The sequence below is a fragment of the Triturus cristatus genome, chromosome 2_1 (assembly GCF_964204655.1).
Source record: "Triturus cristatus chromosome 2_1, aTriCri1.1, whole genome shotgun sequence".
Classification (NCBI taxonomy): Eukaryota; Metazoa; Chordata; class Amphibia; order Caudata; family Salamandridae; genus Triturus; species Triturus cristatus.
This window is the reverse complement of record NC_140581.1, coordinates 49361510-49387827: the sequence shown is the minus strand read 5'-3', so window position 1 is coordinate 49387827 and position 26318 is coordinate 49361510. Positions and strand designations below refer to the sequence as shown.

At 41.7% G+C, this 26318-nt stretch overlaps 1 protein-coding gene across 2 annotated transcripts in view; it reads left to right on the top strand.

The window, feature by feature from the left end:
• LOC146863704 (long-chain-fatty-acid--CoA ligase ACSBG2-like) overlaps window positions 1–26318 on the top strand; it is a 466937-nt gene that overhangs the window by 210031 nt on the left and 230588 nt on the right. For both annotated transcript variants that reach the window (XM_085627844.1, XM_085627845.1), the window contains one exon: window positions 4267–4355. In XM_085627844.1, the coding sequence (XP_085483970.1) occupies window positions 4267–4355 (89 nt within the window). The remainder of the gene's footprint in view (window positions 1–4266; window positions 4356–26318) is intronic.

Sequence of the window (26318 nt, the reverse complement as noted above, 5' to 3'; positions counted from 1 at the left end):
GATGCAGATTTATTTCCCACTGATTCCTGTTAATTGCTCTATTTTGTGGGGAGGTTTTTGATCCTCCTGCTGGACAGCAAAAAAAACAACTTGGCCCAGTAAGGAGGACAGTGGCCAGGAAAATTAGCTAAGCAATCAAAGTATGAACATTTTCAAAATGTCAAAAGGTGTGAAGATATGATGAAAAGAACTGCGGATCTACACTCGGAATGCATGTTTAACCTATCAGTTATACCTCGCCAGACCCTTTTGGCATAAGAAGTGGGAAACTGTACAGTGGTGTAGAATATGTCCATAATGTAATTCAGTTTAACACCACAGACCTTCAGGAAGCACTGCATACATACTCCATAAATAACCACTAAAAGAATAAGGCCTACCCCAGGTCTTTACCAATCCTTGAAGAGTCCCTTTCACAAAACTGTTCCTGTGCACATACCCTGACTATGCAAGATTGTAGTCTCGCACATGCAATCTGTACATGTGTGCACACACAGGTAGAAATGTATTCATGTATAACCAACATAGAGACTCTTACCCTAGCTGTGTAAATGTGGAATTATCCTAAAACTCAGACACTAGCAGTTAGCAGTCTCAGTCCATCTTTAATGAATTTATCATGAGTGAGAATCAGTTATTCAGACTCGCTCACAGTAAAAGTCAAACAACCAGATAGTCAAAAGCAAAAAGTCAAGAAGGATTAAATGGGCAGAGCCCATCTGTTACAATTGCCTTCTCCTGGCTTTGCCCAAGCAAAGTTTTAATTATGTTATGCTCATTTTTCAAAATGTGTGATGTTCTGCATTGCACAATTTCGTGTTACTGTTTGTTAACATTAAACTGGTTGCAGAAGCTAGCTTACTGATAAACATAATCTTCTTGAGCCAATCTTGAGCAACTAACTTGTGCAACTTTTTACCCACAATGTAATGTTGTGAGAAAATATTATGCAATTGGGTGGAACAATACTGGGGCCCCCAGTTCAAATGTGTCACCCTCAGTCGGTTCTCTTCACTTGCAAAAGAAAAGAAAGATTATTACACTGGAGAAGATCACATGTCAATCCCATTAATTCATGGTAATCACATTGGACAAATGGTGAACCTTTGTATCTTCCTGAAAGTAGAACATCTCTTGAACGTCCATCCATGGCATTTTACATGGTTGCCCTGATTCACAAATTTATTATTGTGTGTAAGTCAAGATTACACATGCAAGTATCCACATTTAAGAGTGCAAACATACTTTTCTAACTCATGAAAGTTGGCTAGGCACTCTTAAAAGACCTTTTCACCGAGATTCCTGTGTGTGTCTGTTCAGTATACTACTGTGGATGGAGACTCTATGTCCCAGAGTAAGGTTCTGGGTACTTAGCATCATTATGGGAACCTTTATCACCATGGAGCATGTATGAGATTTACTACTGTCAAGAGCAAGAGGAACTCCTGTTCCTAGATGAGAGGAGGTCAAGGTCACCCTCTCCCCCAAAGAAAGGTGGGAGTAAAGCGAAACTCCCCAAGGAAAGAAACATTTTCACTATGGGCATGCAAATTAGTACTAAGCAGGAGCATTTACATTGGTGCTGCTGATCATGCTAAAATATACATGCACATCATTTACAAGAACTAACATATCACTGCCACAATGCATGTTAAGTCATTGTTAACACCATGGATGCACTGTATTCACGATATGGCGCACCATGGTGTAAAGAACAAGCATGAGTAAAAAAATAACAGACGCATTGGTAAGGAGGGTTGGCACAGCGGACAGTGGTTCAGTGGCTAGAAAAGTGACGTATGGCTGAATTTATGCTTACAACAAGCTCAATGTCAGCTATGCGGCACAAACAGAGGACATGGATTGTTTGTAACTAACACAAATGGTCCAATGTGTTAGAAATATTGTGAAGTGTGTAATGGTGGTAAAGTCACCTGGGACACCATACCATACATCCTGGATGTAAACCATGCAAGTATGAAGAATAGCTATGTGTCATATTACAGTGGGAACAGTCTACTTATGTGTAAGAGGCCTAAGTATGTTTGAGTGATGAGTGAAACAGTAATGTGAGTGTATACATATAAGTAAAGTGATGTTGATGCAGCATGGATTTTTAAATCCTCCCTTCGTCACAGACCAAATATCATACTAGCATATTCAATCAATAGATTCATTGGTGGGGCCCATAACACCAACACTCACACTTCATTGATCCGTTCTCACGGGAGAGATACATTTTCCAAACGCTGACATGAAAGGAATACCTTTTCACCTAAAGAACCTAATTTACTTGAACATACATTAAGTACCTTTATTAAACTCAGAACCTCGAGATATTCCCTCCATTTAGTCGATAGATCAGTTAGTTGAAATTGGATATTTGGTGATTCAATTCTTTAATCTACATTTAATCTTGTTCTACTTTCTCCAAATAAATCACCTGACACATTTGTTTGTTAGAATAATAATTTTGTTTATCTAATCAATTGCAATTTTAATAGGTCATAAACCAAACCACCGAATATCATATTTACCGAATCTGGCTATTAGTCGTCCTCTAAGCCAATCAAGTCGTGGAAAAATCTTTAATTCATCAAAGTCAGGCAGCAATTCAGTCTGTCAAAGATTCAGGAAAACAGCTGTCCAGCAGTGTCACCGTCCTCTCCGTCAGCGTCAGCATTCCCAGCCTTATTATTATTTTTTTTTTAAACTCACTACTCTACCATCTTTTATAATAAATTTTATGTCAAGATGTAACAAAAATCAATTTTAGACAGTCCTGATTGGAGGATTTGGGGTCGTTCGGTGAGGTTCTCACATAGTCTTTTTTGTTAGATCATTACGCTTCCTGGTTCCGCTTTTAAAGACAGTCTTTTGTTTAACAATCTTGGCAACTCTCCCAGTACATCCTTGATGGGTACATCTCACATGAGGTCAAGACGAGGCCACTTGTTGCTGGCTGTGGCGCAGGCACACTTCACCCGAAACCTCGTGGAACAGTGACTAGGCCGTCATGTCGGAGTCTGCCATCTTTACGAAGGCCCAAATCGGTCAACTTAAGGAAAACAAACACAAAACGTAATTAAAACATTGAAATGGCTAATAAAATGTTAAACCCTCACTAATCCCCATATGTATATGTGATTATCTAGCACAATAGCAACATTCAAAGCGTTTATATTCACCCAACGATGTCATCTGGTGCAACTTACAATTACATCACAAAAGCAACATATATCATGCAATATTCTAATTTTCTACCATTAGTATGCGTACATATATTAGTATACAAAATTAGTTCAGCCATGCAAATGCAAATCCCACGTGTAATTCTTTCATTAATATAGTTGGTTAGATATCACTTCAAACAGATTAATAATATTACAATTAATAGATTATTCGGATTAATATAAACATGCAGAAATGGGTGGGTATACAAAATGTTGTACTACCCGCACCAGCAATGTAAGGTGACAGGTCCTATGTTATCTACCTTATGTGTACGCTAACCTCTGTGCTAGGTCGCTCAAGGGGTCAAACAACATGTTTGATACATGTGTGCGTAAGCTACTAGTTGAGAGGAGGTGCTGTAATGACTAATTACAATGTTTTAGGTGAATTCAAATAGGCACAAAACCTATTCCACAGACAATGTGTCATTCATAAGCCTTGGTTTTTGAGGCGCAGGAATTTTGATGCATTGCAGTCTGTACGTGATGCTGCTCAATACTGCGTCACTTTCCCTAAGAGCCATAAATACTGCGGCATAGGTTTTACAACAGAAAATAGAAGGGGACGCCTGCCTTCCATTTGATTAATGCAGCCCGTGCAGATGAAGGAACAAACTGATGCAGTTCGGCCAAATGTGACTTATCTGCCTAGATGTGTCACTTTGTAAATATGGAGCAAAGAAAACGCCACTGGTGTATCAAAAAAAGTGACACACCAGCAGCACACGCTTATTGTAAATAAGCCCCTTGGACGAAACCCTGGTCTTCATAGAAATTAGAAAGTAAGTCAAATACTCTTATCAACATTTACCAAGTGTCTTCATACAGATAGATAAGAAAGATCTAACAAAATTATGAATTTCAGAAATTTTTCAACATGTACATCAAAACTAACATGGCTGCCATGAACCTGCCACCAGATACACAAATGCAAACAATATAGATTCAATGCAATAGACCAGATGCTGCACCCATAGTACAGTGCTATAAACAGTATATTTAATATTGTGCCTCATTTTGTTTGGTTTTATAGCTGGGTCTGGAGCGATTTCATGGCGTCGGGATCCTGGGTTTTAACTCCCCTGAGTGGTTTGTTGCTGATGTTGGAGCCATCATGGCAGGGTAAGTGGATGTGCGTTCTCTTGATTTGCTTTTACCTTCCTCTCTTTGCCATAATAAATTGCCCCTCATTTATTTTTCGAAGTGTTTATTTGTGACTTTTATAGGGCTCAACACGTCGGCTTTCTGTTACTTCAGGGTTATGACCACACTATCTACTTCCAATTAACCTGCTAAAACCTTGAGCTGTTGTGGGTTATACTGCGTGACAAATTTGGCACTTCATTTAATATGTAGAAAGAAACAGTTGAGTATTGATAACTAGTCAACCGAATGATCTCTTAGGAGGTCTTAGTTATTAATACTTAATTGCTTATTTCTCAGGAGAAATTGATCATTAATATGAGAATTATTGTCAAAATGGCGTTTGCTTCTTTGTTTTATTTAAAGTTCAAAATATATAGTGAGCTGAGAAACGTGTTTTGTTGTTTGTCTTTACAATAGGTGAAAATATTTCAGATTTTGTCAGTTGATTTTTAACCCAGTAAATACTCCAAACTGGGTCAACTCCAATATTATGAGACCTACATCAGTCTCAGAGTTCTGCAGGTATATCAAAATATCATCCATACAGAGTGAGACAATGAGTAGATGGCCTTTCACATAGATTTCACAATGTGAAATGAGATTCGCTTAGCCTGCAGCTTCACTGCTAAAGCATTTCTGGTGCCACAACCAACCCTCCACAGACCAGTCTTCAGTCCATTTGCAAAGACACAGACAGTGGGAAAAGATTATCATAATCTTGTTTTTAGAAAGAAATCACTGACTCTGCCCCTTTCCGACATAAAGAATATTGACTGATAGACCTGGAATTCCTTGGCATGGTCCTACCCAAACTTTTTCCCTTCAATCCTCCCGTTTTGCTGACTTAATTTTTGCTGGCTTTAGGACTCTGCACACTTTACTACTGATAACCAGTGCTAAAGTGCTTGTGCTCTCTCCTTATAACTTACACCCAATTGTCCAATTTAATTTACTTGTAAGTCCCCAGTAAAGTGGTACTACCTGTGCATACGGACAGTAAATTAAATGCTACTAGTGGGCCTACTGCACTGATTATGCCAAACACTTAATTAGCCCTATAAACATATCTCAAGCCTGCCATTGCAGTCTGTGTATGCAGTTTAAAACTGCAAGTTCGACCGGGCAAGGTAAGCCTCTTGTCAGGCCCAGACCTCCCTTTTTAAGTTGAGTAGGGCCTACCTTAAGCCCTGAGGGCAGGGTGTAGTGTATTTGCAAAAGCTGTACAATTACTTAAGTTTTTCATGCTCAAGTGGAAAACTCTTAAATTGGTTTTTCACCAGTACAAGGCCTTAAACAACATTGGCTACCTTTTTACATTTAATGAGTAATGATATTCAATTGAGAGCCGGTGACAGGTCGAGTTTGGTGTCTAAAGAATTATAATTAAATGCTCTCTTTAAAGGTACAGTCAGAATTTTTGTCACAATTCTTAAAGTGACTCTTTTTTAAAGTTAACATTTGCTTGTCCTAACCAACTGCCGGAAGCTTAACTCCGACAAGATAGAAGTACTGGTCTCCGGCAACAAGACCTCCCTGTGGGACTCCACCTAGTGGCTGATGGAGTTAAGACTAACACTCACACCCATAGAACACACAAGAAATCTAAGGATCATCCTAGACAACAAGCGCAACATATCTGCTCAAGTTAAAGCAATGTGCACATTCTAATTCCACATACTATGCATTCTATGAAAAATCTTCAAATGGTTGCCTCAGAAACACCACACAAGCACTTATCACCAGAAGGCTGGACTACGGCAATACTCCCTACACCAGAATCTCCAAACAACTACTACACAGACTCCAGACCATCCAGAATAACTCCGCAAGACTCATCCTCGACCTCCCATGCTGCACCCACAATACGCCACACCACACCACACCCCAGGAAAGTTCACTGGCAACCCATTCACAAGCACAGTCAATTCAATCTTTTCAGCATGTATTGAAAACTTAACAAATTACAAGAACAGAATAGCTGAACAAACCCATGCACTTTAACCGACCCACTAGACACCTACACTCTGCCTCACTCACACTCACATGCACTTTCCGCATCAGCATAAGCAAAATGGAAGGCTGCTCATTCTTCTACATCACATCCAAGAAATGAAAGAACTTCCCTCCACACATGGGAACCTCCCCCACTCATCTTGAGTTTTGTAAGAAGCTGAAGACCTGGCTCGTAGTAAAGCACCTCGGGGACCACACACATACAAACATGCCCCTGGAGCTATCACCTACCACACTTGCACATCACAAAGGCTTTAACACTGGTGTTTTGTAAGCCCCAACAAGCTGGGTCTAGAACAGGGAGCAAGGCAAATTCTGACACCTCAGGGGGGTGGAAACCTCTAAAAGTGCCCTTTTCTTCAAAGTGGGCACCAGGAATAATTATTGGACCCTTAGACCCAACTCTTCATTAGACTTATGGACCTGTGGAATCTGCCATAAAAAAGTACTGCTATGCTGCTGAAAGGACTATCACTTTGCTAGATTGCTGCCCACAAGGACTGGTATCGCACTGTGCTGACCTGTTTCCCTGCGACCCTCTTGAGTGGGTGAAGACTGGACCTGCAACTCTAAACCCAGGACCCTAGAGTGACTCCAACAACTAGTTGTTTGGCCTCCTAATCAGAAGTCTCAGGGACAGAGCAGGCTTCCAACAACCTTGAATGCAGAACCTGGGCACTGGTATCTTGAGTCCTGCCTTCACAGGTGATGCCATCCCAGTCCTGGACCTCTGGAAGTGGGACTGAAGGTGCTCTGCCAGCCCTTCTGTGAATTCAACAGAACTGACGTATCTCCTCTGTGGCCTGGCACATCTTGGGCAGAACTTGTACATAACCTTTGCTACTTGATCAATCACTCTCAGAACTAACACATCACATCTGCTCTGCAGATTTACCTGGCACAAGGACTTTGAATCACAATCGCTGCTCATCAGAACCAGCACTATCCGATGCTTCTCTATGCAAAGACATCACCACGCCAATTACAGCCTAGCAGGACCACCACTACACAACACATCTCCACACAAGGACATTGCATCACACTTCTTCAGAACCGCCTCTGTGTGACCTCACCAGGACCTTACATCGCCTCTGCTGCTATTTGATGCCAATCTCTCCCTCTCTTCGCAACCAGGATTAAGGTATTCTGTTCATCAGACTTATGTGGGTCACTGTAGCTACCCCGTGGTCCATTGTGGTTGGCCTGAACTTGAGATTTTCTAACGGTTTGTTGTGACCAGATAATCACAGCTGATACTTTGTGCTTTTGGCGCTATTTTCACTGAAACCTTTTAAACTGAATATTTCTGATTCTACTGTTCTGATTTATTTTGTTTTGGTCTGGATGTACTTACTAAAATGTACTCTATTTTTCTAAATTTGAGTGGGATTTTTCTTCTGTTGTATTTTCACTGCTTGAAGTGCTGCATAAATACTTTACACATTGCTTTTAAGTTTTGCCTGACAGCTCTGTGCCAAGCTACCGGAGGCTAGACCGCTGGTTAATTTGGGGTTTGCTTGTGACTTCACCCTGACAAGTATTGTGGTTGCTGCTTGAGAAGAGTTTTACCCTCCTCAACCAGTAACCAAATTTCTCACATTGGTGTTTACTGGTGATGATTAGGATTCGTGTTTGTACAGTGCCATACAGTGAATTTGTGTTAAATTTTCTTTGATTGGCCTTTATGTTTTGTTTTCTCCTAATTTACCCTTAATCTGCCTGACTGTTTTTGTCTGTGGCTGAACCTGTAATAATGGAATTTGTGCACCTCGATCTGGAGAGCTATGCTGTTGTTGAGCTCAAGGATTTTTGTAAGCAAAGAGGGCTGCCCACCAATAAGAGCACCAGAAAGGCGGAGCACCAAAAGTCTCTGAGCGCATGGGTGGAGGCCCACCAGTTGCCAGTCTCAACAGATGACCGTGATGATGTGGCTATTTTTAAGGGGCCAGAGCAGGGCCAGGATGGGGTCCTGAGATGTAGTAGATGTTGCAGTCAGCTGAGGGTGCAGACCTGTCTCAGGAGTTGAAGCTCCCTGCCAGAGAAGAAGCAGAGGAGCTGGCAGACAGGAAGGCCGAAAAGGAGTTTAAACTGTAAGTGGCCCGGTTAAAAATAGAGGAAAAGAAACAGGCCATGAAGGAAATTAAACTGCCCATGGATGCTGAGAAGGACTTAGCAAGGGAAAAACTGGCCATGAATGAAAAGAAACTGGCCATGGAAGGAAAGTAAAATAAAGCTGAGGCTGAAAGGGGCTTAGGAAGGGAAACACTGGAGGTGGAGGAGAGAAAAATGGCCTGCAAAAGCAGCACCAGAGGGCTGAATATAAGGGCTAGGCAGGCAGAGTCCAGCAATGCTGGTGGCTGCATACCTACAGTACTCTTGTGGAAATCACAGATAACCTGTTAGCATAGGCTGAAGCCATCGTGTTTGTGGCATACATTTTGTCAACTATGTAATACTTCCATCCTCTGCTGCAAGTCTTTTTTCCCTGCCTGTGCTGTCTATTTTAGTTAACTTCCTGACTATGCTAAAAGCAATATGCTTGCTAAAGAGTTTGTAGCTGCCAGAACACCTGATCTCAGACTCAACTGTCAATCTCTTAGTGCTACCATAGGCACTCCTGCTCCCCTTCCCACTTTGCGGTCTAAGTGATTTCACATTTGACCATGTTTGTTGGTAGTTATTCTTGTGTAGGCCTGTACCTTCTATTTGTAACCACATGCTTACCAGTGCAGAAAACTCAGTATAAAAGGCCCATGGTCTGTGTATTCAAGTCACTACCTCCTGGAACACTTGAGGGTGTTGTATGGACGTGGGCTCACTCATGAGTGAATAAACTTGTTATTTTGAATTCCAGCATCAGTGCCAAGCTCTTCTTTGTGGGTTTAAGGACCCGTGGACAGAGAAGGGTGAACCCCTGCACTGATGAGGTACTAAAAAGGCTAATTTTGACACTCTCTGGAGGGGAGCTAGCCTCTGAAAGCATAAACCTAGTGAGTAGAGGGATGCTCTACTGGCCCTAGCGAATAAAGACAGGATGAGATATTCCCCCTTGAATGAAACCTGTGTTAGGAAATATGGTCTCACCCCTGAAAAGTATAGGCAAATATTTCAGGACTGCCAGAAGCTGGCTCATCAGTCCTAGGTGGATGTTGTAATTTCCTTTTGCCAGGCACTGGAAGGCTGGGTAGAGGGCAGTGATATAAAGGATTACCAAGGGTTGTATAACTGAATTGCAAGAGAGGACATGTTCAATCTTTGTTTTGAAGATATTCCCAACACCTGATTAATAGTAAACTCACTGACCCCAGGGCGCTTGCTAATGAGGCAGGCACCAGGGACAACCAGCTGTTATTAGGGATGATGCTCATACGGGTGGGCAGGGTCCCTACCAGAAGAAGGGGGTAGGGGACAAACATAAAAACAAGGCATTCTGTAAAGGTCCCTAAAGTAGTTCTAGGTGTCGGGGCACCAAGACTCCATCTGAGAAGAAGAAGAAATGATTCTCTGACAACAAGTATTCGGGGAAGGCAAAAGAATAAAGACAAAGAACTAACTTATCTGAGACGAACATTGACATTTCTTTTGAAATCCACTTGAATTGAATCGTACCTTTTTAATGTAATACTACTTTACGTGCGCCCAGGACTTTGTTATACATCTATCTGTATCAAAATGCACCTTCATATCTGAAATAGGTATGAAGGAGCATTTTGCGTTAGGAAATAGACCTAAGTGCAACAGAACACAAATACCGAGCAGCAACTCATGAACTCTAAATGAGCTCTTGCTGTAGGACTGTTTCCCCCCGAATTACTCTTAATTACACGAGCCGGCAAAATTACGCTATCATCGTTAAATCCCACATCAAAGAGTAATGCGAAATTATTGAAATTACTATGAGTAAGCCAGCATAATTATAATTATGCCTGGGCCTAACATGGATCTGGGTCATGCAGTAAATAGATACATTGTGCATGTTTATGTGTATCTTGTGCATCTGTTTACAGCATGTTATCCAGAGCACTTCAGATTCACACAAGAGTGCACTGCAGTCTTCTGTATTCCACACTATCCCTCAACTGCTGAAGGACTGCCGAGGGTCCTGGCAGGACCAGAAAACATACCTGCATTGGCGGCAACAATGTAATGTAAATGATTTCTACAAATTTGTGAACAGCATTTTATGGCCAGTGCATTGCACATCTGACAGATAGTCATTTAGCAAGAAAATTAAACAAATAAGTTTCTTTTTAAGTTTGAACTTTATATTTTATATTTTTTTTAAACTAGCTTCTAAGTTTTTGAGAAAATTGTTTGATGAAACTCAAGGAAAACAATAAAGAATATCAATAGGCCCCCTCACCCACTTACCTGGGACTTGTCTTTTGACCAGTCTAGGCCCTTTCTAAACCTCCCTTGCATCTCCAGACTTCTGACTTGCCTTCGCTACAGCCACCTTTATCCTCTCTCTTGCACCTGCTCCCTTTATGTGCTTCTCATTCTCCGTCTTGTATCTGTATTCCCTTCTCACTTTAGTGCCTCTCTCTCTTTTTCACATATTTTGTGCTTTCTGCTCTTCTTTACCACTCCCATGCACTTTTGCGTCCTTATCACTCTTAGTGCATCTCTCTCATTTTGGGCTCTCTCCATTTTCCTGCTTTTCCCTCTGGTGTGACTTTCTTTTTTATGCATTTCTTCTCTTCAGCCTCTTCTTCTTTTTGCTCCACTTACTTTTCTAGCTATTTCACTGCTTCAGGCTACCCCATCGTCCCCTGCACATTTCCCCCCTCCCAAGCAGCAATCCTTCGCTCGCTCGACACTGACTGCTATGCCTCCCACTGCTGCTGCATCAGTTGCATTGATTGCCGATTCACTTGCAGCAGCACACCCACCCGGACAAACACTGGACAGTACACCGTACCAGCCCCAGAACAATCACTCAACGCATGCTTCCCAACACCCGTTTGCTCAGAAAAACATGCCCCCAAAATCTGTTATCACCTCAGCAACAGTGTGCCAGACTTCCTTTTCTTCATGGAATCCTGGATCAACCCCAAATCCTGACATTACCATGACCATCACAGGGGTCTACAAAATAATCTACAAGGACACCATTTAATGTGCCTCATTCACAGACACCCATACCTCTTTAATGAAACACATGTGCTTCACCCTGAAAGAAATTCTCGCATATTGACCACCTAGACCATTAACCATGTTCAGCTACCTCATCACATTGTTCCCTTCACCATCGAGTCCAAAGACTTCATACTACTTGGAAACTTACATTTTTTGAATCCAATCATGGGCAACAAGATCATGTATAGCAGTACATCACCACTCACGTGGACTGACCACTCCATCATATACTATCAAATCACCATGCCATATGTCATGTTTCGTCCTGACAGGAAGAACACAGCAAGTCGAAACCCTAGAAACTGATCTGCCGAGTCACTGAAGGTTCATTGCTCAGCCCAACCCTGTTCATCATCTACATGACACCACCCCCAACATCGTCAGATGATATGACATCCCCATCACACCAATGACATACAACCGATCCTATCTCTGACAGACAAGTCCACCATCACCTGAACTAACTTCTGTGACTGCATGATCAACATAGCAGACGGGATGGTAGCCAACTGCCTCAAACTCAGCTCTGGCAAGAGAGAAAAATTGATCGTCGGGTACAAGAACTCTTCCTAGGATTCTACCTAGCGGCCATCAGAGCTTTGACCTTCATCTTCAGGTACACAAACTCTTCCCGGCACTCTACATACCTGGTGGGTATCAGAGCTTGGACCCTCAACCATGCTAACCAACCATGCAAGAAACCTAGGAATCATTCTTGGCGTCAAACTCAACATGACAGCAAAGGTCAATGCATTCAGATCTTCCTGTTGCCATGTATTCCGCAGGATCTTCGAGTGGCTACCCCATCATGCAAGACCTCATCACACGCATATTAGACTATGGCAACACACTGTACGCCGTGAATTTCAACCATCTCTTCCACCCACTCCAGACCTTCCGGAATGCAGAAGCAGGACTTATCTTCGACCCCAACAATGTACCACATCTCAGAGAGCTCCGCTGGCTCCCATACATAGTAACTGCTAATTCTCATATAAGCATACAAGACACTGCACAATATTAGAACAACCCACCAGACACCTACACTCAGACTCACTCTCAAAAGTAAACACCCAACACATCCGCAGAACAGGATATCTAGCATTCCCCCACATCACACCAAGCCCTGAAACAGCCTCCCTCTGCACATCAGGTCCTTCTTCTCACTTCTTGAATTTTGCAAGAAGCCGAAGACCTGGCTCCTGTCACCCTCAGTTGCTCCCATAAATAATAACAGCAAATTCAAACTCCTTATGCATGCATACAAGACACTGCACAATATCAAAACAATATACCTTAACCATCTTCATTTCCACCAACCCACCAGACACCTGTACTCAGCCTCACTCTCACTCGTACACACCCCACGCATCCGCAGAATAGGATATCTAGCATTCTCCTACATCACACCAAGCCCTGAAACAGCCTCCCTCTGCACATCAGGTCCTTCTTCTCACTTCCTGAATTTTGCAAGAAGCTGAAGACCGGGCTCCTGTCACCCTCATTTGCATGCCTACACGCCCACTGAATACCCTACAGGATGATTAGCCACGCTATACAAATTATTATAATACAATTTTCACCTATTCAAGATGGCGGCCGTGTAGGAGCTTCACAAGGAGCTACTGGTTTTGGGATCACCTTTTGGTATTTATCCCCGATAAACTGTTGTCATCAGCCCTCCACTTGCCCCTGGAGCTGACTGGGACCCCCACCCAAGCACATCATTGCAGCGACTGCAGCCATTTAAAACATCTTTCTTACCTGCTGGATCAATCTTCGGGGTGGCCCAGGTCCTGCTTGCTCTGCCCAGTGCTCTGCCCAGACACCGGTGCTACGGGCCGGACCTTCTACTCCAGGATCAGCCGACCGCTGTGGGGCTGCTTCGCACGGCTCTCCATCGCTGCATCTGCAGAGGACCCGGATCGTTTCGCCCGGTATTGGGGTTGACTTGCCAGTCGGGCGCCATTACAGGACTCCCCCCGATGCCCAGCCATGTGTCCTACAGATGCCCAGATGCCCTCCAGCTGTCCAGAGTCCTGGCATGCCAAATGCGATCTCCAGGTTGGGAATCTGGCTCCACTACGGCTCTGATTCCTCCTTGTTGACGCCAAGTGCCCGGAGCCCGGTATCGACCGCCTCCTGTCTCCTTCTGTGCCGCTTCCGCTTGCGGCGTCATCTCCCGCCTGCTTGGAGCTTTGATGCACGCAGGGTCATACTTGACCTGATATGACCCACATCAGCTGGAGAGAGCTCCCGGGGGACCAGTGGGTGTCCCCAGTTCGTCGGCGCTCCGCATGAGTCACGACAACCCTCCCTGGTGATAGCGCTTCTCGGCAGCTGCCCTCCCTCCCTGCCAGTGGTGCCGGAATTCGGATCGGCGCTCAATTCGGAGGGAGGCGACGTGAACGAGGAGCCCTGGCCCTCCGCCGATCCAGGATCCAGGTAGATTGCTTTCCGTTCCTTTTCTCTTTAGAGTATGACTTATCACAACAATCAGAGCCTGCAGGCTGCCTGGTCCCAAAATGGCGGCGCCCCAATAATACGGGGAGTACAACTATGCTCTCGACGAGTGGGAGTGATAAGAATGCAAGGGTGTATTAGAATCGACAAGCTGATGTAAAGACAACTAAACAGCATTCTGAGGCAGCACAACTGTACTCTTGGGATTGAAAGGTGTATTCTCGGCATTTACACTTCATTTACACTTCATTCAAAATGGCTGGAGATGGGGGTTACTCTAAAAGATAAACACAACCCTCCTCCCACCACAACATGGACAAAGACATAGGACTAACAGGCACAGCAACCACAACATGGACAAAGACATAGGACTAACAGGTACAGCAACTCCCAAATAGAAACGGACAAAGGACTATCCCAAAATTAGGCTTGTAGCACGGAAAGAGTGATAGGACCAACAAGCTTTTTTTTCACCACATCTACAGCCAGCTGGTTACTCCATTATTCTAGGCATTTTCACCTGATCATACCCACTCTTCCCACACCTAGTCGTCCTAACCCATTAATCCGGTGATGCTTACATCCTATAAATATTAGGAACTGCCAGTATCTAATTCGACGGATGCCAGACCATCACTGAGGAAGATGCATACGAAGATGTCGCCGCTTACACATATTAGTAGCTGCTATGATTTGATCGGATAGGCCAATAGGTGTAAGTTACATAGATATAGTAGCCTCTAGTTCATCCTCTATTTACCACCTCTCCCACTCCTGTACCCGCCTACCCCTTCCCACTAAGCCCCCTATCTCACCAGCCCCACACTATGGAGCCCATAGGCCTGCACACCTACTCAATCAAATACCCTCCTGGCCTCTCAAAAAAGGCGGCCAAAGACTTTAAACATAGGCAGTTCAAATCTCACCCCGAAACACCAATTGCTGACACCTACTTCTCTAATAACACAGGACGCACAACTAACGACATCATTTTCTACACCAAAAGAAGAGCACAATGGAGGAAAGCCTTTCTCACACTACTCGCGACTGCATCCACCAAAACAACTGCACACGGTTTCACATTACACATCACCATCTATCATAATGGTATCATCCTCATGCAGGCCTCAGACCATAATCTTCACATTCTGGATAACATCTTCCCGATCATCAAAGCAAAGGTTGCAAGCCCCTACCCCACCTCACCAACTAACCATTCCCCCAACTATCGGACTGACCCCCTATCTGATTCCGCACCTGGACTTCCCCTAGCGTTATCCCACAACAATAAAACTCCCAGCCCTGGCGTAGCCGACACCCCATTAAGCAACCTACACCTACATAATTCATATTCGGCCCCCAGCACCATCTCGATTTCTCCTATACCCACCTCACCTTATACTGGCTCTATCTCGCCCCCAGCCTTCACACACGCCCCCTCGCCTACCACTAACACTCCCCATCTATTAAATTACACCTTCTCCCATCCCACTTATAGTACTCCCCTCTCCACTTCCATCACCATACCTAACAACCTCGCGGCTGACCGGGCCCTCATCGCTCCCCCTTCTCCCTGCACCACTCCGGATCAGCATGCAGTCCCATCTTCCCCTTCTCCCTGCACCACGAAGCGCACAGTCCCGTTGCCTTCTGCTCACGTCAACACCCCCTCCCATCCCCTATGTACCCCCCCCAGCCAATGTCGGCCACTCTGAAATACTGCCTTACATTGAACCAGTTACGTCGAAAGTACGCATTAATACCCAGTCACGTCCCCTCTCAACCACGACAACCCCTACATCAGACAACAGACTGGATAGGATACTTATATCCCTTCACCAAATCAAAGAGGACATCCAAACCCTTCACGACCTGATTCTGCAACCACACAAGCCACAAACTAAATACACTCATCATCCATGCACTAGCCCCTTGTCTCAGTCGCCCCCCAGATGGAAAACAGTACCTTACCCCAATGCCCCATCACGTCCCAACAGGAAAACATCCACCCTATCTGAGAAAGATCTTACCTCCCTACTTCGCTCCTACATACCCTCACCCCCTCCCTTCCACCCATCCAACCCAATACCTCTAGAGTATCGAAACAACATACTCCTAGAGGTATTGTTGAAAACAACCTCAAGAGGGTACTCATCCTCCACACCCATAACGCTACTCCCTCTATAACCCAGCTCAAATGTATCCTACTAAACTGTAGATCTGCATCGCGTCATGCCACGGATATAGCTGACCTCATATTAACAACTGAACCCGATCTCATAATTTTGACTGAAACCTGGCTAAACAATTCCTCCACGCCCCTCTTAGACATACTAGTTCTCCCTAACTACTACATCACGAGACTTGACAGACTAGATAGGCCAGGGGGTGGCATTGTCTGCATCTATAAGAACTACCTCTTGGTGAACCGCATCAACTCATCTTTCTTCATGTGAGTACCTTTGCCTAGACATCACGAGCAATAACAAGCCTCTATGCTCTCTACATTCTTTTTACCACCCTCCTGGAAACAATCCCATCTTCATCAAACAAATAATGGATATCATTGCCGCAAATGTCGGACAACAAAATACGCATATCTTCCTGGGGGACTTCAACCTCCACTGGAATGATCCGGAAGACTCAGAGGTCAATAGCCTCAAAGCTTTTCTGTCCGACCTTAATTTGGCCCAAATATGTGATTACCCCCCCACGAAAAGGGTTCCATCCTCGACCTAGTAATTGCCAAAACAGACTCTACCCAGCTGGAATCGATCCTCCCTTGCGACTGGTCTGACCATCACATAATTACTTTCCACATCAACAAGGAAGTCAAGCCACTCTCTATCCAACCAATGAGAACGAAAATTTGGAAGAGGAACCTAGAAAACATCACCCCTGCCTCTCTCACAACCGCTAGTCACACCCTCACACCCCCACTGGAGGGTCTAAAGGATATACATGTTCTAACCAACCACTACTTTCACTCTGTGAACCAGGTACTAGACAACCTAGCCCCACTACAACTGAAAAGAGCCACTGCAAAAGGATCAAACCCTGGTATGATGGTAGGCTAAATGAAGACAGAAGATCTCTAAGTACAGTTGAAAAACAATGGAGAGCAGCTCCATCTGCTGCCCACCTCAAATTGCTAAGAAGTAAAAGAAACTCCTACTATAGAAAGATTAGATGATCGAAAGCTGACTTAATTCGTCAACAATTGGACCAAGCCAAGAATCGTTCCAAAAGACTATTCGAAATAATCAAAGCCCAATCCAAGGGTGTCTCCCACTCCCCCCAAGCTGATCCCGAAACACTGCCCAATTGTGAGGATCTTGCATCCTTTTTCTCAACTAAGACTGAAAACTTAAAGACAGTCCTACTTAATGATCTATTATCACATATTAGCCCACAAAGGAGTGGTGCACCGACCACACCTAGCATCTCGATATTATCCCCTCCAAAGCTCGCACTCAAGAACAATGCCTCCTGGACCGACTTCAGCTTCTACAATGAAGAAACTATTTTAAAAATGATCACAGCACTGAACCCTTCCAATCACTTCACAGACCCTCTCCCAGCAACCCATTTAAAAACCTTCACTCCACTGCTATTGCCCCTATGGACCAGGATTATAAACACTTCTCTTTCACAAGGAATCATCCCAGACATCCTCAAAGTTGGTCAGATATCCCCCATCCTAAAAAAAACATCGGCGGACCCATCTGACCTGAATAACTATCGCCCAATTTCCAACATCTCGACCCTCGCCAAACTGCTAGAAAAATGTGTCCACGTGCAGCTTAGTAATCACATAGATCACTTCAACCTGCTCGATCAATTCCAATCAGGCTTTCGATCAGGGCACAGCACAGAATCAGCCATGACCCACATAATTGACGCGCTACAAATCTTGGATCAAAACAAGGGATGCCTGCTAATCCTGCTTGACTTATCCTCAGCCTTCGACACAGTCAAACATGACAATCTTCTAGACCTCCTGAAACACAGGATGGGACTATCTGGTACTGTGTTAAACTGGTTCACGTCCTTCCTCCAAAACAGAACACAAAGATTCAAGATTAACCAATCGCTATCCAATCCCTCCCCGGTGACTCTGGGAGTACCCCAGGGTTCATCCCTCTCCCCGACACTCTTCAATATGTTTATGGAACCTCTCACTGAGCTACTCAATTCATCAAACATCCAATATCACATGTATGCCAACGACACACAACTCTACATTAAGGTCCACTCAATTGATGACATCAAGTCCCTTAATTCAACACTCCATAAAACACAGATCTGGCTGGCAGAAAATAATCTAAAATTAAACAGTCTAAAAACTGATATTTCTCCTAATCGCCCCTCCCAACCAAACAACCACCATCCTTGAATGGATGAAGCACATTACAGCATTCTATGGTCAACCTATCAGTGACTCAGCTAAATCACTGGGAATAACCTTGGACAATAAGTTAAATATGCAGAAGCACATCAGCCCTGCAACCAAAGGAGCTAATTTCCAGATTAACACCTTGAGAAAACTGAAACCCTTCATAACGGCCAGCGACTTTAAACAGGCAGTTCAATCTCTAGTAATTCCCAAAGTGGATTATGGAAGTATTGCTCTCTGCGGCCTACCCAGATCAACGACCGCTCCTTTAAGAGCTACAATCAATACAGCTGCCACGCTCATTACAGGCTCCAAAAGATACAACCACATTTCCCCTGACCTTCGTGCCCTCAACTGGCTTCCTTTTGAGGCCAGAATTCATCTGAAAATCGCTTGTATGACACATAAGGCCTTACATCACAAAACACCGAGATACCTAGCGGAGAAATTGGTACTTTCGGGTGGTAACAGATCCACTAGGAGCTCCAGCAATCTTCTACTTAAACCACAATGGTCCTCCAAGAAGAAAACTTACTACCGCTCCTTCTCAGGAATGGCTCCGAGGATTTGGAATGCCTTGCCCCAAGAAACGAGACTTAATCCATCCGCAGCTTTTTTCAAAAAAGAAGTGAAATCTATTCTTCTAGCCAAATTCACTTGACTCTTTGATATTCCCATGTAAATACATGCTATTCGTGTATGCTCATCTTTACTGTATTCACCTACTTCATGATACGTATATATTTTTTTTTTATGTTGATATCTCTGTACTGTAAAGCGCTCTAATACCTGCAAGGGTCTTGCTCGCACTATACAAAACTGCCAAAATAAATAAATAAAATAAAAAAATATAACATATATTTTTTAGAAATATATTTTTTAAGTTTTTGGGAAAAAGTGTTTTTACATGATGAAACATGAAAAATAAAATAAAGAATATCAATAGTCCAATCTAAAGAGTCTGAAAGCATAATTGAAATGTTTTAAATGAAAGTTAAAGTTCAATTTTGAAAACTGACTCAACTGTCAAAATTCTTTAAAAAGACACTGCCCCAACCCAGGCTGAATGTCCAATTTGTGGTCCTTAGTTGGGTCAAAAGTTCCTTGCCAACGCCTTGATTGGCTTTTTACACAATATTGATTACTTCTCCATATGTGCACTGCTAGCGGAAAAGGGCAGGACTTAGTGGATAAGGGCAGGACCAGTCACCTCTTGAGGCAATAGACAAAATGGAGTAGGGGCAAAATGCTTTGGAATAACATACACCACGGCATGAGAAGAGCAAGTTAGGAATTGGCATTTAAAAAACCTTAGAAATTCACTGAATTCAGTGCTGTCATCAGTGATGTCACTGGCCATGTCATGAGTGATGTAATATGTGATGTCATCAGCAGTGCATTGAGGGGGCGTGAGTTATACTTAGCTGAACTAACTATAACGGGGGAATTTCTAGGGTTTTGTACGTGGGAAATGTCCAGCTAACTATAACGCGCCTGAAACGTATGGTTTTTTCAGTGAATTTCTAAGGTTTTTTAAATGCCAATTCCTAACTATAACGCCCCTGAAACCTATGGTTTTTTCAGTGAATTTCAAAGGTTTTTTAAATGCCAATTCCTAAATATAACGTGCATGAAACCTATAGTTTTTTTAGTGATTTTCAAAGGTTTTGTAAACGCTAATTCCTATCTATAACTTATTTCTAAAGATATCACGTTTAATGATTTTCTTTGGATTTCTATATTTTTCAATTTCAGTGTGTCAATTTCATTAATTATCTTTTTTTGAAATACTTTTTTATCACCATTTTCTAAACTTATTTTTTCAATTAATTCTTTTAAAAATTAAAAAATATTATTTGTTTATATTGGGTTTGTTAAAATATTTTTGTATCTTTTGAAAAATATTTTTTGGGGATCCGGCGCACCCTATGCGTACCGTTCTCGATCCCTACTTGAAAGCATCAGCGCACGGTATGCGTTGGGTACGTGTTTGATGCGTGATTCCAATGCCACCGGCACGTAACTCCAAGCCTATAAGCGACACGTACGATTACGTTACGCAACACTTACGTGCTTCTGCGATGCGTCACATGCGTGTATGACGCGGTGGGTGCGCAGATCCCGCGAAATATCGAACATTTAAAAAAACATATATATATATATTTGATGTGAATATTAATTGAAGAGAAACTCTAAACTACTCTTAAAAGTAATATATTTATACATCTAACCTTTATTCCTTTTAAATTCAATTTCGCCGATGCGCGCTGGGTGCGTGCTGCGTAAGCGCAGGGTGCGCGGATCCCATGTGACCTGCAAAAAAAGAGATTTGATTGGTTCATTACACTTCCTGTTCTAACTATTGAAAGACCCAACCCATTTCAATCATTCTTCTTTGACCTTCTTTGGAAGAGCATCTCCTTGCAGAGAAGAAGCTTTTTTGACTAAGTTTTTACTTAGCTCAAATTTTTTTTTCAGAACAGATAATGTCTTCAGGGCAGCAGGCATCTCCTGCATCTCCTCATACATCTGAGGATGATTTTGTGGAAGAGCCACCACCCACACCACGTTTTTCATCTGTGGTGTGAACATTTTTTACGTGCCCTGAGGGGCAAACTAAAACCAATGCCACCTTGGTGACGTGCAAGATCTGCAAAAGGGTGCTGTCTCGAGGGGATCCTAACAAGAAATACTCTTGCGGGACAGCTAGTATGATAAAGCACCTGAGGACCCTTCTTTCGGTAAATATTGCTCGGGAGGAATGCCGGAGGATGAGAGTTGCTCCTGCTCCTTCCGACTCATCGCAGCCGAGCACTTCAAGAGTGCATCATTCAGCGCAAAATTTGCACATCCGTCCACAATTCCAATTTTTGAAAGTGCTCTGCACTAAATGCAACGCAACATTATGCTACGGAGAGCAGTCTATAGATCTGATCTGCCGTCGGCAAGAAAGTCACTGTTGCTAGTTTTTTTTTTTTCCTGAAGTTCATTGTTTTTTTCCTCCTGTTCTGTTTTTTCCTTTTTTTTGCAGAAAACCCAAAAAATATAAAAGAAAGAAGAAAAAAAAAAGTTCTTGTAAGAACTAACTTTCCTGGTGTAAAAAAAGAGCTATATTTGTTTGTTTGTGTGTGAAAGTTTAGATGAATGTATGTGTAGTACGTAATTGACTAAATGAATGCATTAGTAGCGTATGGTAAATGTATACGTGCAGAACTATAAGGAAGTGCTGCAGCATCACACAGTAACCTCTTTAACTGCAGTGTGCTGTAGTACTTCCGAAGCACAGGGATGCAACATATGTACATAAATATGTTGCAAATCTATGCTTCTCTCTGCACGGCTGCTTAAACTGCAGCCATGTGTTGACACAGGCACCCTTGCACCATAGTGCAAGTATATCTGTCTCAAGTGCTGTTTGTTTTTGTGCACGAAGACACACCTTCCTGCACAAAAACAATCAGTAAAGGCATTTTTCTCCTTCAATGGATGCTGAGCATTGTAGCATGCATTGAAGATATACAAATGTGGAGAAATGAAAACAATTCTCCTTGTTGTGCTTTCCTACACCAATTTTAAAATGGTGCAGCATTCACACACATATCGAGATTTATGATTTATGATAAATCTAGAGATGTGTCTTGTTCTATGAGTATTCAGTGCAATCATGCACAACAACACTTATAGAACACCCTTTCAACACAAAGTGGTGTGTATGATGAGGTTGTATTTACATGGAGTAGAAAAAGTGCACAGAGTGCCTTTTCCTCTCTTTGTAAATATGAAAGAGTGTCTTGCGCAATAACTATGTTACAAAAAGTGACATATTTCTGTTTTTAAATTGCTTGCGAATGATAGAAGGTAAGCACAGAGTTTTGTCTGCAAAGATGTTCAAAGAAGAATGATTGAAATGATTGCGGTCCTTCAATAGGTACAATGGGAAATATTATGAACCCCTCCAATCTCTTTTTTTGCAGTAACATGATATCCGACTACGGTCGGATTTCAAAACTACATAGGTATAAACAGAGTGTTTTTAAAAACGTATTTAAACTTTGTAGCTTCTTGCAGACCTCTCCAGTCTGCATATTGATACTTAGTTAAACTTACCTTCACAGTAATAGAAATTAAAAATGGTATACATTTTTTTCAGATTTTCTTTGCAATCTAAATTGATGTAAATTGCTTATTTTAAAATTAGGATCTGTGAAAGAAAAGAAAAAAATAGTTATAGCATGTAATAATACATTTTTTACAACACAGCATAATTTCCACAAAGTAATTTGTTTGCGTTTTTTGCTGTTCTCAGAATATATTGAATTTCACTAGAAATAGTGATTTCAATCGTACTCATCACTTAACAGCGGGCAAAAAAGAACAATCAGAAAGATTGTTAAAAAAACCCAACATGCAATTCTCAGTGAAATACCAGAAAATACAAATCACACATATATGAAATGCTTACGGCTAACACAATTATATAACTCTAACTTATAAAAACTGTAAATGTTGCCGCATTAAAATATTCACCGAATCAATGACCACCAATAAGTCCATAATTCAAACATACACCTTTCCTTGAGGCCAAATGGTATTTTTGCACTCTTTTTTTATGTAAATTGTCCAATGGTAGTCCTATTAAATTATAATAATACATTTCTCAGAGAGTGAATTATCTTCCTAAATCTTTGGCTTTAAAAATATTAGGTAGGAATTTGGTAATTCACTAGGCAAACTTTGCTTGAAAACCAACTGGGCATCATTACAAAGTGTCCAGCCTTTGTCACATTTTAGATAGGCAGTGTAATGTCCAGATGTGGTGGAAGGACCATCATGGAAAATTATAGCAATTGCTACAAAAGTTCTTCCTTATATTGATAGTTGTGCTGCTACAAATTGCTTTATTAAAGTATCCAATATTCTTCCGTCAGCTGTACACCGTTGCATCATTAAAAATATGTATTTGCCATATTTTGTTAAAAATAATGTGGATAACATTTCTGATTTACATTGGCTACACTCCATGTTTTGATTTGCACCTTTAACTAATTTATTAAAAGACACTGATTTACAGTCTGGTAACGTTAAATACAGAAATCTCTCAGTGTCTACATTGGAGCTACATGTATACATGCAATTTTCACAATAATGTTCCCATTTGTAAGAAAGGCCAAAAATATTTTCTGTTTCTACACCTTCATTTTCAAAAATGGTAAGCATATACATTAAAAATCCTGAGCATCTTGTTGGATATTTTGTGAAAATTGTGTAGAACCAGAACACACATCCAAAAGATTACGAACATCTGAAACAGATTGTATTTTACTTGTGTCTGTTGTCAATTTTTCAAAAACAGAATGCAACAGAGAACAAAATCTATGTTGCCGATTCTGCATAATTTGTTCTTGCAAACCTTCAAGATAAAAAACAACATTGACCACTACATTAGCATAGCAGTTGACACCTGAACTATTTTCAAACTGATATCCAAAAACCTCTTCAACAGTGTCCAATTTCTTTTTACTTGCAATCACACATTATCTTGTGCTATTCCCTTCTCAACACCTTCAGAACTGATACTGTCAAACCTTCTTTTTCAACCAACCACACGCTTTTCTAATACAGGATATTGACCTAAATTTGGAGCATACACCCTTCTTAACCTATTATACTCTTTTACACAGTTTGCATCTGCAGTAACCTTTGTCTCATCAAAATCAATCAAAAACAAACCAGATAATGTTCTGACTCGCGACAAAGCAACATATGCCATACCCTCTTTAAATACAGTAGATCCAATGTTCACCAATGCACTGTCTACACTTAATCCTTGAGATTTATGAATAGTCACTGCATATGCCAGAGAAAATGGCAATTGTTTCCTACGGACATAGAAATCTTTAACAAGCAAAAAACGAACTGAACAACGACCAATCTCTTTAACTTCTTCAATCTGATCAAATTTAATTTTTAAAAATTCAATTCCTTCTTTTTTCTGATAATTAACAAAATCTACCACTTTACCCATTGCGCCATTAACTAACCCTTTTTCTACATCCAAATTTCGCCTTAAAATTACCCGACAGTTTACACGCGCATACAGTGTCTTTTCTAAACCAGCTGTTTTAGATATTTTTTTTTCGGAAGAATCCAGCTTTGTTTTCAACTTTCCCATGAAAATAATAGTAATTCCTTCGTGCTCTATTTTATCGATGGCTTCCATTTTTATAATTTCTTCATTTTCCAGTTTCAATAGTTCTTCATTGAATATGGAACACTCTCGCAGAGTTGGCATTAAACAGATCACTGATTTATTTTCAGCAATTTTCACGTATACTTTTGCAAGAAGTACATTTTTATTTGGAAAGACATTGCAAAGTAATCGACTTTCCAAAGCTTGTTTGCCATGTTTTGCAAGAATTCCAATTCTTATATCTTGAAGAATACTTCCATATTCAGCATCATTTGCCTGTCACATATTTGTTGTCAGTTCTTTGTATTCAAAATTAGTCCAGATGTTCACATTACCAACACTACCAAGAGACTTTCTGGTATCTTCATGTGCAAATGTTTTAGATACCATTTGTCCTTTTACCGGAGTAAGTTGCAATAGATCTCCAAACACTATGACGTGTTTTCCTCCAAACAACATGTCATGCTCCGTTTTAAGAATTTGTTGCATTCTTAAATGCACAAAGGCAAGCATCAAGTTAGAGACCATGCTCACCTCATCAATAAGGAGAAGTTTCATTTTCTTCAAGACTCTTGAAACTTCACAATAAGCTTCTCCAGATAGCTTGTGGTATTCCAATTTGTTCTCATGCTCTACTGGTAGCATTAGTAAACAATGTAAAGTAATTCTTTTAATGTTATGTGCTGCCAACCCAGTTGGAGCAGTGACAACACAAGACAAATGCGACTCAGTTGTTTTTTGCAGATAACTTGTTAAGAAACTTTTTCCTGTTCCAGCTTGACCACTCACATACATTCGGATAGGTTGAAATGATGTACATGAGCACCCTTTCTTTTAATGAAGTAATCCATGGTCAATCTGCTCTTTCACTTGTTGATATATTTGTTTCTGTTCAACATTTAGTTGTTTTTCCAAGTTTCCTAACTGTACTACATCTTCTTGAGCTTGATACATTGCTGTTTCCACCTCATTCATGGCAGTTGCTGCTTCATTTTCAACAACTGGTTGTCCTAGTGGATCTTGACTCTGTGCAGCAGAACTTTGACTGTCTTGAGAACTGTATCTAGCAATCTCAGCTGAAACTGTAGCTTCTTGATCAATTTCATCATTCAACATTTTCACATGATTTGCAAAAGCACTGCATTGTATGCTATCTTTACAAGCATTAAATGAATCTTCATAGCTTTGAAAATCTCCAAGTAATTCCAGTTCTGAATGCCATGGTTTGAACAATTGCTAAAGGGCTAAATAGTAAAATTCCCTTTTATCAGCAGTGTCGCAACTCAGTTTCCTGTGATCAATTAAATTTACTTTCCTCTGTTTCACCAGACATCCTTCAGAACCAATAACTGCATAATTTCCATCATTGATGTTCTCTGTAGTATTCCGTTTAAAAGTGTAGTTTTGCAGCACTTCATAGAGACACATGCTCTCAAGATTGAGGAAATATGAATTTTGTGATCAGTTATGTCCCCTATCGTAGACCCCAACGGCTCCATGTGCCTGCTATAAGTACATGTATGTTCCCTCCTGCTCCAGTTTTGAAGACGCAAATATATGTGCGTCCACCGTCAACATGTCCTCTTTCAGATCCGCCATGAATGGGTCAGATATTCCATTCCTAAGTATGAAAGGCTACCGACTTTATGTGGTTCACTTTCCACATTTCACAGATTCAGGCGAGTAGGCCCGAATTCTGTCATCAAGCCTTTTCCTGCCTTCTGCTTCTGAAAGCTCC